At 40.4% G+C, this 15,583-nt stretch overlaps 1 protein-coding gene across 10 annotated transcripts in view; it reads right to left on the bottom strand.

The window, feature by feature from the left end:
• Positions 1 to 15,583, bottom strand: part of kmt2c.L (lysine methyltransferase 2C L homeolog) — a 173,555-nt gene that overhangs the window by 66,906 nt on the left and 91,066 nt on the right. For 9 of the 10 annotated variants that reach the window (XM_041565791.1, XM_041565792.1, XM_041565787.1 and 6 more), the window contains exons 7-13: positions 13,579 to 13,741; positions 13,314 to 13,485; positions 7,615 to 7,729; positions 7,307 to 7,479; positions 6,464 to 6,615; positions 3,441 to 3,545; positions 2,023 to 2,741 (exon numbers count right to left, since the gene is read on the bottom strand). In XM_041565791.1, the coding sequence (XP_041421725.1) occupies positions 2,023 to 2,741; positions 3,441 to 3,545; positions 6,464 to 6,615; positions 7,307 to 7,479; positions 7,615 to 7,729; positions 13,314 to 13,485; positions 13,579 to 13,741 (1,599 nt within the window). The remainder of the gene's footprint in view (positions 1 to 2,022; positions 2,742 to 3,440; positions 3,546 to 6,463; positions 6,616 to 7,306; positions 7,480 to 7,614; positions 7,730 to 13,313; positions 13,486 to 13,578; positions 13,742 to 15,583) is intronic. The other variant, XM_041565790.1, reaches the window with a different exon arrangement.

Below are 15,583 nucleotides of genomic sequence, written 5' to 3' on the forward strand. Positions count from 1 at the left end.
CATCTTTATAAATCCATTTAATAGAAAACAGCACCTGGACTGCAATTCATTTATTTTATTATAAGATTAATCCTTGTCACTTGCTCCATCCATAAATTATCCAAAGAAGGATACCCCCTGAAACATGTACCTTGATCTTATCCTGTGGATAGAATATGCCCGATATCATACATAGAGAATTAAATATTTGCCTGCAGAAAGTCTATCTATGAGTTAGACAAAAATTATAACCTAACCTTGCGTGGTAGACACCCATTAAAAGAACAGTAAATATTTAATAATCTGTGGGTACAGAAACGTCTCCTGTGTGTGTGCCATGTAAGTATTTGCTATTCCATAAGGGTGAGGCGCCCAGACATTAGGATGCCATCACAGGACCAGCTCTAGCTATTATATTATTTATATTCATACTAGGGATGCATGGAATCCAGGATTCAGCCTTTTCCAGCAGGATTCTGATTGGGCCGAATCCAAGGGCCTGGCCTTTTACATATGCACAAATGAGGGTTCGGATTCGGTATTCAGCCAAATCTCGGCCGAATTCTAAAATAGTGGATTTGGTGCATACCTAATTCATACTAGCACTTAGCAGTGTCCCGAGCTGGCCATACCCTCTTTCGAATCTCTTTCCATGCCCTATTACTTTGTTAAAACCCCTTAACAAAAAGCTAGCAAGAAGAGTGATATATCCATCTGATGTGTGAGTCGAGAATTTCTCGACCCGCACCCTAACCCACCCCCACCCGCGCACGACCTGCCCCGCAGTGACGTCACAAAAGGGGTGGGGCAGGCGGAAGTCTATAAGATCCGGCACCGGAAGCCGGCAGTACTAGGTCGCGGGGAGAGCAGGAGAAGAGCTCAACCCGCACCCGCCCCGAAGATTTTGTGCCGGAGTCCGCCTGACCCGCAGGTTCTGTGGGTTTTGGGTCGGCCTGCACATCACTATCATCTGGGGGTGTTGCTACAGGAAAAGGATCATAAAAGTCAGCCCTATAAGTTCACCCATAGCATGTCCCGAAAGATGCCAGAATAGACTTCCTCTGTGCCAAATTCAATTCTGAAGGCAAGTGCATGGAAGTTAATGCAGCCCTATTTTAGTGAGAAAACTTCAGGCGACTATAGAAAACGCATCGCCGCATGTGCATTATCGCAGGCGACTTTTCATTCTAGCCTATGGGGAAAAACGCAGAGGCAGTTCGGGGAGATAGTCGCGCAAAAGACGAGGCGATTAGTCGCCAGGCGACAAAATCTCCCCGAATCTCCTCGTATGGCCTTACCCTTAAGGTGCAGCTATTACCTATTTGGTCCCTTAATGATGCGAGTGGCTTTGGCTGTTTCCAGGAAGTATATTGAAAGTAAGAAGCATTTAAAATATTGGCCTGGATGGATCGTTCATTTGTGTTTTGAGGCTCAGACCAGACATGGGCAAGGGTAGGTAGGTAATAGGAGCTTTATAGTTCCCTGGTAGGGCACAAATTTTGTCACCATAGCCTTAAGAATACACCCAGGTTATACCATGCCGTCAGTGTGAAAACTCTTCAATTAAAAAACTGCAATGCTACACTTTGGTGGCACTTTGACACCCAAGCACTCTGTAATGCATTGTATCTGTACATACATGTTTTATTGCGTTGTTCTCTGCATTCTCTCTATCCCAAAGAAAAGGCAACATACCATAAAAATGCTGGGGCAAGAGACACAAGACGACTCCATGTGTAAAATACCAAATATATTTAAAAAAAAACCTATCCAAAACCCATACAGTGTAGAAGGCAGCATTTATTCAATGAGCCATAGAAGCCTACATGACCCAAATCAAGCCAAAATAATGACCAAATAATGGTCTATAGAAGTTTCTCAGTAAATTCAGAGTGCCAGTGTCTCTTTGGAATCCTATATATTTGAAATTGCATGCTCTTTACAATAGGAACCTTGAGCACTAAATAAGGAATTAACGGTTTCCTTTGTACATTTGTGGTTAGAAAAGGCAAATCTTTCTTCAAAATATTGAAACATATTTACCTGTCGTGATCTGGGTCTGCCTGGTGAAAACTTCCTTTTGGTAATAGCTGGCTTACCCATGCCGATTTTTGGAGTCACAGAGATAAATGTGGTTGAAAAGGCATTCCCTGTGTTATGGGAACTGACAGGAGTTTGACTTTGAAAGGGGTCATGAGAAGGATGAAAGTCTATGGAAACTGCTGGTGAGGAGGACACACTGGTCTTACTTGTACCAACAGATGTGACGGGAGAGTCCGTGTCCGTGGGTGATTTTAAACCTTTGTCGATGAACGGTGAACTGGCTTCCGTTAATGATTCACTAGTAGGGGTGGCCTCCATTTGTACAACATGAGAGGTTTCAGAAACAAGAGGATCATCATTCTCTTCTGCAACGTGTTCATGGCCCCCAGTGGAATCAAAGTGCTCGTCCATCTTTGAACAAGTATCCACCTTGATCTCAGGCTTGGGAGATTTATGAAAAACTTCCAGGGTTTCCGATACCATTTGCAGTTTAGTTTCATCCTTGACAGAATTCTCCATCTCTTGCAGCAGAAGAGACTTTGGTCCATCGTGCAAAGACCCAGCCTGCAGTAGCAAGTGTCTTTCCCGTTCAGTCTCCTCCATGACCCCTTCTGCTATCGCCATTTTAATTTCGGCTTGAGAGGTTTCCATTTCTTCTGGGTCGTCTGAGTGGGAAACGTTATTTTCTAATTTTGATTTTTCATTGTGCTGTGGTGTCTCTGCAATAAAATGGTACATTTTAAGTGTCAGCAGAGAAGGCAGTCAAAACAAGTTCTCATCCAAAAGACATGTTACTCCTCCTCCCCCCCCCCCGAAAACACATTCAACACTGCCTGCATTTATAGCTACTGTATATATAAATATTAGACCCCAAAAACAAGATTTAGTGACACTGAAATGTGCACAATTTCATTTTATCTAATCTTAAACGTAGGATATTTTAAGCAAGTTCCCATCAAAATAATGGATTTATTTGAGAAAGGCAACCTTAGTTGAACTGAAGAAGCTAGAAGAGACCTCTAGACATGTCCGACAATGTACATCATAAGATACTGGTGCCCAAACGGTGGGGCTGGTTCCCCCTACGTGGATACAAACTGAAAGCCAGTTGGAGACAGACCTGTGTAGAATACCCATGTGCTCTTCCAGGTACCCCCCCCTTGCAGGGGGAGATTTGGGGTGAACACCTCTTTGATGACATAAATATTCTTGACACTAAGGCTTAATAGCTGATATAGGAGATTTTATATAGTTGTGACTGAATCATTAGCCAAGGTGAGCCCTTATCTTCTGCACAGGAGAATAGTTAACGCCATTTATGCTCATCGCCAAAACAGTTAATCACGGCATATGGTGGATAAACGCTTATAAAAAACACACATCTAGATGTTATCATGGAAATATCAGTGTTATAATACCTTCAGTGATGCAGAGAGTTGTTGAATCTGGAGAACTGTGATTAAGTGCTTTATCTGGAAATGATGTTTTTCTATCTGTATCCTTCTCCATTTCTCCTGTGCAAACTTAACATGCAATATTTTGTTAGTATCATTAGTATCATACATATATATACACATACACACATATATACATATACATACATATATATACACACACACACACACACACACACACACACACACACACACACCTTTCCTACTGGTTCTATCAACTTCCTGGATCGTACCAACTGTTTACAGTTCATTGCCAGTTCATTCAAATGAGCATGCACAGGTAGGCTAACCATTCTTTAGTTTTCCCAACCTGGACCCAACTGAACTGTCATGACTAGTGATGGGCGAATTTATTTGCCAAGCATGGATTAGCATCAAATTTATTTATATCGCCGAGGGCGAACTGCCAGAAAAATTCGCTGTGGGGAAATTTGCTGCAATATTCAGACGCCCATTGACTTTAATGCATTCGGACAAAAGTCTTGCATGTAAAAATTGTCCCACGTCAAAATTATGCGGCATTTTGGACAAATGACTTGCGTGTCAAAATTGTCGCTCATCCAAATTGGTCGGACACCCATTAACTATAATGCACTTGGACAAAAGAGTAGCGCATCGTCAAAATTGTCACTCATCAAAATTGTCGCATGTCAAAATGGTTTGGTCGCCCATCGCACTTGTAAAAATTGTCACTCTTCAAAATTGTTGCACGTCAAAAATATTCAGACGCCCATTGACTTTAATGCATTCAGACAAAAGTCTTGCATGTAAAAATTGTCGCATGTCAAAATTGTTCGGACGCCCATTAACTATAATGCATTTTGGTCAAAAGAGTAGCTCGTTGTCAAAATTGTCACTCGTCAAAATTGCTGCATGTCAAAATGGTTTGGAAGCCCATTAACGATAATGCATTTGGACTAAAGAATCGTGTTTCAAAATTGTCGCTCGTCAAAATTGTTTGGACGCCCATTATCTATAATGCATTTGGACAAAAGAATCGCACATGTAAAAATTTACACCCGTCAAAAATGTTGCACGTCAAAAATATTCAGACGCCCATTGACTTTAATGCATTCGGACAAAAGTCTTGCATGTAAAAATTTGAGCACGTCAAAATTATTCGGACGCCCATTGGCTAATGCATTTGGACAAAAGCATTGCGTGTCAAAATTGTCGCTCATCAAAATTGTTCGTACACACATTAACTATAATGCATTTGGACAAAAGAGTAGCGCATCGTCAAAATTGTCACTCGTCAAAATTGTCAAAATGGTTTGGACGCCCATTATCTATAATGCATTTGGACAAAAGAATCGCACAAGTAAAAATTGTCGCTCATCAAAATAGTCGCATGTCAAAATTGTTCGGTAACTATAATGCATTTGGAGAAAAGAGTCGCACGTGTCCAAATTGTCGAATTTCCAAATTGTCGCATGTCCAAATTATTCGGACGCCCATTGACTTTAATGCATTTGGACAAAATTGTCGCTTGTCAAAATTGTCGTTCGTCAAAATTTTTGTCAAAATTGTCCCATGTCAAAATTATCCGGACGTCCATTGTCTTTAATGCATTTGGACAAAAGAATCGCTCGTGTCGAAATTGTCATGCGTCAAAATGATTTTGATACCCATCTACTTCAATGCGTTTTCGCAGATTTCTCAGCGAAGCAGGACAGATTCGCCCATCACTAGTCATTGCCTGCACCCAACCATCACTGATATTATCACCCAAAGGAGGGGGGTTGTGTAATGACAATATGAGCAGGGAGGACCTTGGGCTGAGTCAGGCCCACAACCTGCTAAAAAACTACTGCTCTGAATCCATCACCCCATGGGTAATCTTGCAGGGTTTCGGCGAGTTCATGACTCACAGTGGGCTTCTGATTGGCTTTCACTATACTTGCATGGACCTAAAGTAGAACGTGACTTTACTTTTAATTTCAAATTGAACTAATGTTGAAAAAGGGGGGTATACCACTCTTTAAAAGCATTTCTGCTGCAGGTTAATCACTCACTCAGGCTCTTTGCATTTGGGTGCACAGCACTACTAGAAAGATTGATTGGTGCTTTAGTCTCCTTTTGTTGATGTACGGGAAACCCACACTATAATTACTGTTCCTTTACCAAAAACACAGCGTTCTTCCGATAACATAAGCATAAATGTGTAATTATAAAAACAAATACTGAAGTGAGGCATAAATCATATTGCAATCAAAGAACACCAGTGCTTTAAACCAAGTTCATCAGACATGGAAATACATATTTTAACAGTCATGAATACAAAAGCTCCCAGCGATTATACAAAATGAGCTCTTTCCGAAATCTGAAACTGCTCCACGAGTAATGATTCATTCAAGAGGTATCTCATTGTTTTACAGAGCATTTGTTTTTTTTAGATGGGGTCAGTGATCCCCATTTGAAAGCTGGAAAGTGTAAGACAACGACAGCAAGTCATTTAAAAGCTATAAAAACTAAATAAATAATGAAGAATTAGCCATTCAATAACATAGTAAAAGTTAATACAAAGGCAAACCAGTCATTTAATGTTATTTTGCAGCTAAAATAACTAGTGAGTGAAGACTCTCCTCCCAGTAGTGGCTAAATATTTATTGGAAGTGGTCCAAGTATGGGATCCGTTATCTGGAAACCCATTATCCAGAATGCTTCAATTACGGAATGGCCGTCTCCCATAGACTCTACTTTATTCAAATAATCCAAATGTTGAAAAATGATTTCCTTTTTCTCTGTAATAATAAAACAGTAGCTTGTACTTGATCCCAACTAAGATGTAATTAATCCTTATTGGAAGCAAAACCAGCCTATTGGGTTTATTTAATGTTTACATGATTTTCTAGTAGACTTAAGGTATGAAGATGCAAATTACAGAAAGATCCGTTATTTGGAAAACCCAGGCACTGAGCATTTGATTCATTCCTAATTCCCCCACCCCCATCATCATCATACAAAAAGGAATTAAGAGCACTAACCGTTGTTTGGGTCATTTAACTCCATTCCAACACAGTGATCTCCAGGGTCTCCTTCTTCATCAAGTTGCTTACACAAAGTGCACACATAGTCTTCTTTTAACTGATCATCTATATCATTTTCTATACATTTTTCACAGTCTAGATGAATCCACCTAGAAATGTTGCAACATATGAGGAACTGTACATAGAAGTATCTATGAGGGATGGGGTAAGGTGGATAATGAACGAGAAAGATCTAAAGTACCATCATACAAGTAGAAAGGAGGAGGTTTGCTCTAGCAACAATGGAGTAAAGCTTATTTTGGGGGCATGGTCAGTTGGAAAGCCCAAAAATAAAATGTACCAGGCATAATTGTAGCATGTAGTGTCCTGAGGTTAACTCAGAGCGTGTACAATGTTATTCTAACAGTGTTTCCATAAAACTATGGCAGCATAGGTATTCCTCTGTACAAAGCACAATTCAGCAGGAACAGCCCCTAAGATAGCTCATAGTCTGTACAGAGAGATACCATAAAACTATGGCAGCATACTGTAAGTATTCCCTGTACTAAGCACAATTCAGCAGGAACAGCCCCTAAGTTTGCTCATAGTCTGTACAGAGAGATCCCATAAAACTATGGCAGCATAGGTATTCCTCTGTACTAAGCACAATTCAGCAGGAACAGCTACCCAAGATTACTCATAGTCTGTACAGAGAGATACCAGAATCCTACATCAGGGTTTCCCCAATACTTAATTAAGTTTACTAAAATGTGTGTGTTACAACCTCAGTATAGTCCAGCTCTTATTGTAACAGTATATACCTGGCAGCCCTGTATTATTTGGGGATGAAGAGAAGGTTACCTTTTGCAGGCATGGCAATGCAGCAAGTCTTTGTGAAGGTCGGGCTGTAGGGGTTTGTCACAGGTCGGGCACGGCAAGCTGACCTGCTGCTGGAAACAGGAATCACATATCATACAGTTCAGGTGCCAAAGGCAGCTAGTCCGTGTCCCACACTCTGCACATATTCTACAGTTCTGCAAAGAAGAAATGAAATAGAACTGTTAAAAGGTCCAATCTCTGATCCCTTCCTTCAATAAATTAGCGAGTACTTACAGGTTAATAAAATGAAATGGCCAACACGTACACTTATGCTAAGCACAGGTACTCACCTTACATTTCCAGCCATTAGTTGGAACAGAGTCCATTACAGGCTGCAGACAAAACGTATGGTATCCTTTATCACACGTGTCACATACAAGCATCTGGTTATCATCCCCAGAGTGCCTAGAAAGAAAGAACATTAATGGAGAAGGAAAGGTTAAAATAATGTAAGCTTTATCAGAAAGGTCTATATAAATACACCAGTAAACCCTCAAAGTAATGCTGCTCCTCTGTCAAAAGCTTGGGCTTGAGCATGCTCAGTTTACTCCTCTCCCTGCTGTAATCTTAAACCAGAGCTATGAGTGAGCAGGGAGAGACTCGGGCAGGAAGTGATGTCACAAGCTAATATGGCAGCGGCTATCCTAAACAAACAGAGAGAGCTTCTAGAGCTGTTTACTCAGGTATGATAAAGCATTCTACATAATAAATACAGTGTTCTGGCTTGCACTGTTGTGGCTAATCTATTGCCAATAAACTGACTTGGTAGCTTTCCTTCTCCTTTAAGTGTCATTAAGCTTGCAGACACTACAATTTCACTCAAATTATTTAATGCTTTTACTCATTAGTGGACCATAAAGGGACACCATGATCAAAACTAAAATTGAACATAAAATGAGAACGCTTGGTAAAGTACAGAATGGCTGGAAAATGTATCTGAATGTGCGGGGACATTTAATTCAGCGGGAAGACTAGTCCATATTTGTTGAAAATCCACTTGCACTCAATCCTTTTACCTCATGTTGCTACTTGTTGAATTCACGATCTTTTAAATGGTTGCAAACTGAATTACTACAATAGAACAAAATAAGTAAACAAATGCTTTTGAAATATTGGACATAGGATTTTTAAGTACCTAGAACCCATTACAGGACAACTGATATTCACCAGGCTGATGCTGCTATTCTCTAAAATAAAAAATAAGCACAGGTAATTTATCAATTTGAACAGACTGGTCTTAAGGTCCCCATACACGGGCAGTTATAAACTCAGACAGATTAAGTCGGCAGCTTATTGGGCAGTGTATGGGGCCCTCCAACAGGCTTCCCCGATCGATATCTTTGCCAAAAGTCACCCAGATGTCGATCAGGCAGGTTAAAATATCCTGTCGGGTCGAGGACCGGATCAGTTCATTGATGAGGCCCTCGATCTGACCTCCTGTATTCTTCTCGTTATGATCCAATCGTTGGGGCCTAGGGCACACGATCGGATCAGCCCAATATCACCCACCTGAAGGTGATGTCTCCAGTTTATGGTTGTTGCCACAGACGATAATGCTTAAAGGCCCCAATCGATAGCTGGCCGTAAAATGGTCAGATGTTGATCGAGCGGGTGGGCATATCAGGGAGAGATATGCTCATTTAGCGACGTTGCCAAACAAGTGGATCTCCCTATGTATGGTCAGTTTAAAGGAGAACTGAAGCCTAAAAATTAATATGACTAAAAATGCCATATTTTATATAATGAACTTGTTACACCAGCTTAAAGTTTCAGCTTGTCAATTGCAGCAATGATCCAGGACTTCAAACTTGTCACAGGGGGTCACCATCTTGGAAAGTGTCTGTGACACTCACATGCTCAGTGGGCTCTGAGCAGCTGTTGAGAAGCTAAGCTTAGGGCTCGTCACTAATTATCCAGCAGAAAATGAGCTTCCCTGGCTGTAATATAAGCTGATGCTACAGGTTTGCTGATTATTAAATTCTGATGCTAATTGCACTGGTTTCTGTGCTGCCATGTAGTAATTATCTGTATTAATTACTAATCAACCTTATATTGTGACATTTCTATTCTATGTGTACTGTATATTGTGTTAGTTCTCCTTTGATGTATATACTGCACCAAATTGGGGGGCATCCTGCTTTCAGAAGAAACCATATAAAATGGCTTAGGGGGAAGCAAGAGGATTCTCGCAGCCGAGATTAAAGTAGACTAGAGGAAAATAAAGGATTAGGCTATAGGATGATTGCAGTAGTCTAGGCAAGGAAGAATAAATATATGTGTGAGCAGTTTTACTGCTTTAGAGAAGATTTGTCAGATTATGGCCGCTGTTATATAACATCAATTCCCAAAACCTACAACAGACCCAAAGAAGCCAGTGGTCCCTAACCAGTGGCTTGTGGATAACACATTGCTCTCCACCCCTAAATTTCTGGTTTGGAGGCAAGTTTTGCCTACTGCAGGTGAGCAGTCCACATTGGGGCTGCCATTTAGCCAATCACAACTCTTACTTGGCATCACTGAGGAACCTTTTTCACGTTTATGTGGTGTGAAAGTAAAAAAAAAAAAAAAAAGGGTTGGTGAACCCTACTCTAGGCCAATTACAATGGCATTTGTAGCTAGTGCTTCGCATCTTTCCTGTATATTGCTGTAAATGTGGACAAAAATAGCCAATTCGATTTGGAATTAATACGTTTCTACAGTCCAAAATATTACCGGTATTGATTTAAGATCTTCATTGTGACATTGCATTCATATTTCTTTAACTTTATTATGAAATAAAAGCAGCATTGAGCAAAGGGCACATCCAATAGCAGAGCCGCAATACTAAGCCCTATGGCTAAGCCCACTTCAAAGCCCAGTTAAAATGTTGCATGTACAACAGACCCAAAAGGCTTAAGGCTTTACTATGGACAAAGTTGGAATGTTTTGGGAGAAAAGCTTTATATTTAGGAGTCAATAAAGCAAAAGCAGACAGCTGAATTATGGATACTGTATTGTTAAAAATAGATGGGCTTGTGCCCATGGGCAGATGTGAAATGGTTATGATTAGATTTTGTTAAGTATCAGTGAGCCTTCCAGAAAGAAATAGCCAGGCAACAGAGATTGGCAAATGACTATGCAGAGTCTGTGTAAAAGTAGATCTGGATATCGTCCGTGTAGAGGCAATTTTTGATTCACCATGTGCCACATACGAGGGGGTAAACAGAGCACTAAACTCTAAATCAGCAAACAGAATTCTGCAAAGAGATACAACGGCCAAGAATATAGGGCTGTAAATGTTTTGGAAGGATAAAGCACTCCCCTAGCAAACATCCTCCATGTAATAACTGAACAGAGCCCTCCTGTGCCACGGGCCACATGGCAGATGGCTACCTTAAAATTGGAACTTTTACTGTATCTGTATGTCGGTTTCATCAGCAGATGTCTGTACAAATGTCTGAAACTGGCTTAAAAAGGAACCTAAATTGTGGTATTAGTAAGCTAAACTGTGCAATAGCTTTGCCCGCTATTTGATATGTACAGTCACTTTATACTGCTGGACCCACTGTTGCCTCAGGCTATACCTGTATATATTAGTTTATTCTACATCAATGGTTTCCAAACTGAGGGCAAGGGCACAGCTGGTGAGGGCAAGTCTGGAGAAGAACCAGGGGGAGCTCAGCCTGAAGGTTTATTAGGGGGGTGTAGATGGTGGTACCTGTTTGCTCTCTAAGATAATCTAAATCCTAGCTTGAAGGTCACTTAAGATGACATTTGGGGCAGACATTTGTTGCTCTAGATATATGGATAATACAGCAGCTTTTTCTGTACTTTTTATTTTGTTATGAACTAAAGGGGGCCCTAACCAATAGCTAAACCAATGGCAAGGGGTGTCTGTTTGTTCTCGAAGATAAATCTGAAATCCTACCTTGAAGATCACTTAGGATGACATTTGGGGCAGACATTTGCTCCTAAATATATTGATGATATTAGTGATTTCCCAAATCCACTATTTGGGAAACGGGTGAATCCCTGAATCCTTCGTGAAAGATTCGGCCAAATACCCAACCAAACCTGAATTTGCATATGCATACTAGGGGCAGGAAAGTGGAAAAAATTTTTTACTTCCTCGTTTAGTGACGAAAAGTCACGTGATTTCCCTTCCCACCCCTAATTTACATATGCAAATTAGGATTCATTTTGGCCAGGCACAAGGATTCGGCCAAATACGAATCCTGCTAAAAAAAAAAGGCTGAATCCCAAACTGAAATCATCCCTAGATGATACAGCAAAATTCTCTAGATCTCTTATCTTGTTATGAACTTAAGGGGATACTAACCAATAGCTGAACCAACGGGAAGGGGTGTGTTTGCTGTCTAAGATAAATCTAAAATCCTAGCTTGAAGGTCACTTAGGATGACATTTGGGGCAGACAGTTTCTGCTCTAAATATATTGATTATACTAGTTATGCACCGAATCCACTATTTGAGACTTGGCCGAATCCCCAAATCCTTTGTGAAAGATTTGGCCGAATACGTAACTGAGTCTTAATTTGCATATGCAAATTAGGAGCGGGAAAGGAAAAAGTGGAAATTTGGGGCAAACATTTGCTGCTCTAGATAGATCTTGTTTGAACTAAAGGGGGGCCCTAAGCTCCATAGAAGGCTTGAACAGGAAAAGTCTCAGTTTTAGCCCATTTGTGCTAAAATATTTCTATCAATAGCCTCTTTACTTAATTTTTCAGGATTCATTGAGGTCTGGCATGGTGCCGAGAGACTGGCGAATTGCTAATGTGGTGCCGCTATTCAAAAAGGAATCCTGTTCTCAGCCTCAAAACTATAGGCCAGTTAGTCTGACGTCAGTGGTAGGAAAGCTTTTCAAAGGGTTAATAAAGGATAAGATACTGGACTTCATAGCAAATCATAATACTATGAGTTTGTGCCAGCATGGTTTTATGCGTAATAGATCTTTCCAGACTTACTTCATTTCTTTTTATGAGAAGGTAAGCAGGGATCTCGATTCTGGGATGGCAGTGGATGTGATTTACTTAGACTTTGTTAAAGCATTTGATACAGTGCCTCACAGAAGGTTACTTTGGCCTGGAACATAGAATTTGTACCTGGATAGAGAACTGGCTAAAAGATAGACTACAAAGTATGGGGCATTTCCCAGGGGGGTAGTTAGCCTGGGGGGGTGGGTAGTTAGCAGTACGGGGTTTTTTGCAAAAGGGTTTCCTTCTCCTTTAAGAGGGATATAAATGAGCTGGAGAGAGTGCAGAGACTAAGTGCAACTAAACTGGTTAGAGGGAGGGAAGACTTGAATTATGAGGGGAGACTGTCAAGGTTGGGGTTGTTTTCTCTGGAAAAAAAGGCGCTTGTGAGGGGACATGATTACACTTTACAAGTACATTAGAGGACATTATAGACAAATAGCAGGGGACCTTTTTACCCATAAAGTGGATCACCGTACCAGAGGCCTCCCCTTTAGACTAGAAGAAAAGAACTTTCATTTGAAGCAACGTAGGGGGTTCTTCACAGTCAGGACAGTGAGGTTGTGGAATGCACTGCCGGGTGATGTTGTGATGCTGATTCAGTTAATGACTATAAGAGGGACTTGGATGATTTCTTGGACAGACATAATATCAAAGGCTATTATGATACTAAGCTCTATAGTTAGTATAGATATGGGTATTTATAATTTATGGGAAAGTAGGGAGGGGTGTGTGTATGGATGCTGGGTTTTCATTTGGAGGGGTTGAACTTGATGGACTTTGTCTTTTTTCAACCCAATTTAACTATATAACTATTTAAAAATAATAAAAAATTATACACTTTGAAACCCAGCTGCAAATTGTGCATTAAGTGGAACAAAGGCAGAGCTGTGTAAAAAAGCTTCGTCCATGCGCCGGACACTTATTTAAAAATGTTTTTGTCTCTGAAAAGCTACTTACTGGGGGGCTCTTGCAGCACTGACGAATAGCATGAAATTAAAGAACAGCCTGCGACTTACTTGCAGTTTTGGCAGATCTTGCAATCCGGGCACTGCCAGCCTGCTCTCTTCAGCGGTGTCACTGTTATATCCAGACACATGCCATGATAATGCTGCCCGCAAGTTGTACAGAAGAGCTGGTCCAATAAGTCTCCGGAGCTGTCGCACAAAGCACAGTTTGCATCATCCTTAGCTAAGGGGAACAAAACAGAAAAAAAGATAGAATTAGAACAATGCGCCCATATAACCTTCCATATAAATAAAGATCCACAAAGAGAATACTCACATCTCTCAAGTGCCTGGTCGATATGCTCTGGGCACAAAAGTGTTACGCGATTAAGATCCTGAAATGTGCCCGCGCCGGCCGCACAAGGGTAATGGTAGGTCTGCGTACAAGTCTCTTCACAGCATTTTATAGTAGCGCCAAGGTGCTTACAGTATGCACATCGCTGAAACACACAAATGAAAACAACATTAACAAGACGAAAAAAATTATAGTCACGTTGCATGAGACATATTGCAATTATCTGAAACGTTAAGATCAATAATTATTTCATTAGCACCTCCTGTCTACCCAATTAAACAGCTCCTGTATTATCAGATTACTCTCATTACATTTATACCAGAATTATTCAAGAGACAAATGCTGGGAAATGTCACATGGCAAAGTCTATGGGAATTGTAGCGTTTCGTCGATTATCTCAGATGTATCATCAAAAACTGATGTAACACCAAAAGAATACTTAAAGGCAGTGATCCCCAACCAGTAGCTCATGAGTAACACGTTGCTCACTAACCCCTTGGATGTTGCTCTCAGTGGCCTCAAAGCAGGTGTTTATTTTTGAATTCCAGGCTTGGAGGCAAGTTTTGGTTGTATAAAAACCAGGTGCACTGCCATAGACGCAACGATCTGATTGTACGAATTGTGGATTCGTACGATTTTCGGACCGTGTGTGGAGAGTCCCGACATTTTTCGTCCGGCAGAGATCGGTCGTTTGGTCGATCAGACAGGTTCGAAAATTTCTGTCGCCTGCCGATAATATCTCTGCGTGTATTGCCGATCGTACGATTTTCAGTGGGAGACTGTCACCAGCTTTGTCAGACATAACTATCGTACGATTGCTGTCAGAGGTAGAATATTGGCTGATCTGTTCTTTTACTACTTTATTTGAACGGAATGGTAAGACTTTGATCTGAATGGTTAGTGGAGGGTCGGGAGATGGGAAAGTCCGATCGTACGTTTATTCGTACAATCGGATCTTTGCGTCTATGGTCAGCTTTAGTGTAGGTTGACAATCCTCATAGGGGCTGCCGAATGGCCAATCACAGCACTTATTTGGCACCCCAGGAACATTTTTCATGCTTGTGTTGCTCACCAACTCCTTTTACTTCTGAATGTAGCTTAAAGGGGTGCTTCTCCTTTAAGTTAACTTTTAGTATGTTGTAGAATGGCCATTTCTAAGCAACTTTTCATTTGGTCTTCATTATTTATTTATTTATTTATTTATTTTTGATTATTTGCCCCTTTTTCTTCTGACCATTTCCAGCTTTCAAATGGAGGCCACTGACACCATCTAAAAACAAATGCTCTTCAAGGCTACACATTTATTATCATTGCTACTTTTTAATTACCCATCTTTCTATTCGGGCTCTCTCATTCATATTCCATCTCTTATTCAAATCAATGCACGGTTGGCTAGGGTAATTTGGACCTTAGCAATCAGATTGCCAAAATTGCAAAATAGACAGCTGCTGGATAAAAAGCTAATTAACCCAAAAACCACAACTTCCAAAAAATGAAAACCAAGTCTCAGAATATCCCTCTCTGCATCATAATAAAAGTTAATTCAAAGGTAGACATCCTCCCAGACTCAACCCAAAATTAGTCTTTTTGCCTTAAAAAGAAAATGCAATTGTAATAAACTTCCCAATATACATTCTTTGTACATTTTCACTGGTTTTGAAGTTGTACAGGTGTGGGGTCCATTACTTGGAAACCTGTGATCAAGAAAGAATCTCCGATAGACTCTCTCCATTTTAATCAATTCACTTTTTTTTTTTAAAAAAAAAATTTTTTACAGTATATTTGAAATTTGCTTAGAACTGAAGTTTCTTCCAGAACCAAAAAAATAGAGTTGAGTTTCATTACGATTTTGTGATGACTTTATGCAATACATGTATTTCCTTAGTTTATTTAGCCATGACATTTAACATGGTTGTTCACCTTCCAAACACTTTTTTTCAGTTAAATTGACTGTTCTCCAGAAATAAAGACTATTTTCAATTACTTT

The sequence above is a fragment of the Xenopus laevis genome, chromosome 6L (assembly GCF_017654675.1).
Source record: "Xenopus laevis strain J_2021 chromosome 6L, Xenopus_laevis_v10.1, whole genome shotgun sequence".
Lineage (NCBI taxonomy): Eukaryota > Metazoa > Chordata > Amphibia > Anura > Pipidae > Xenopus > Xenopus laevis.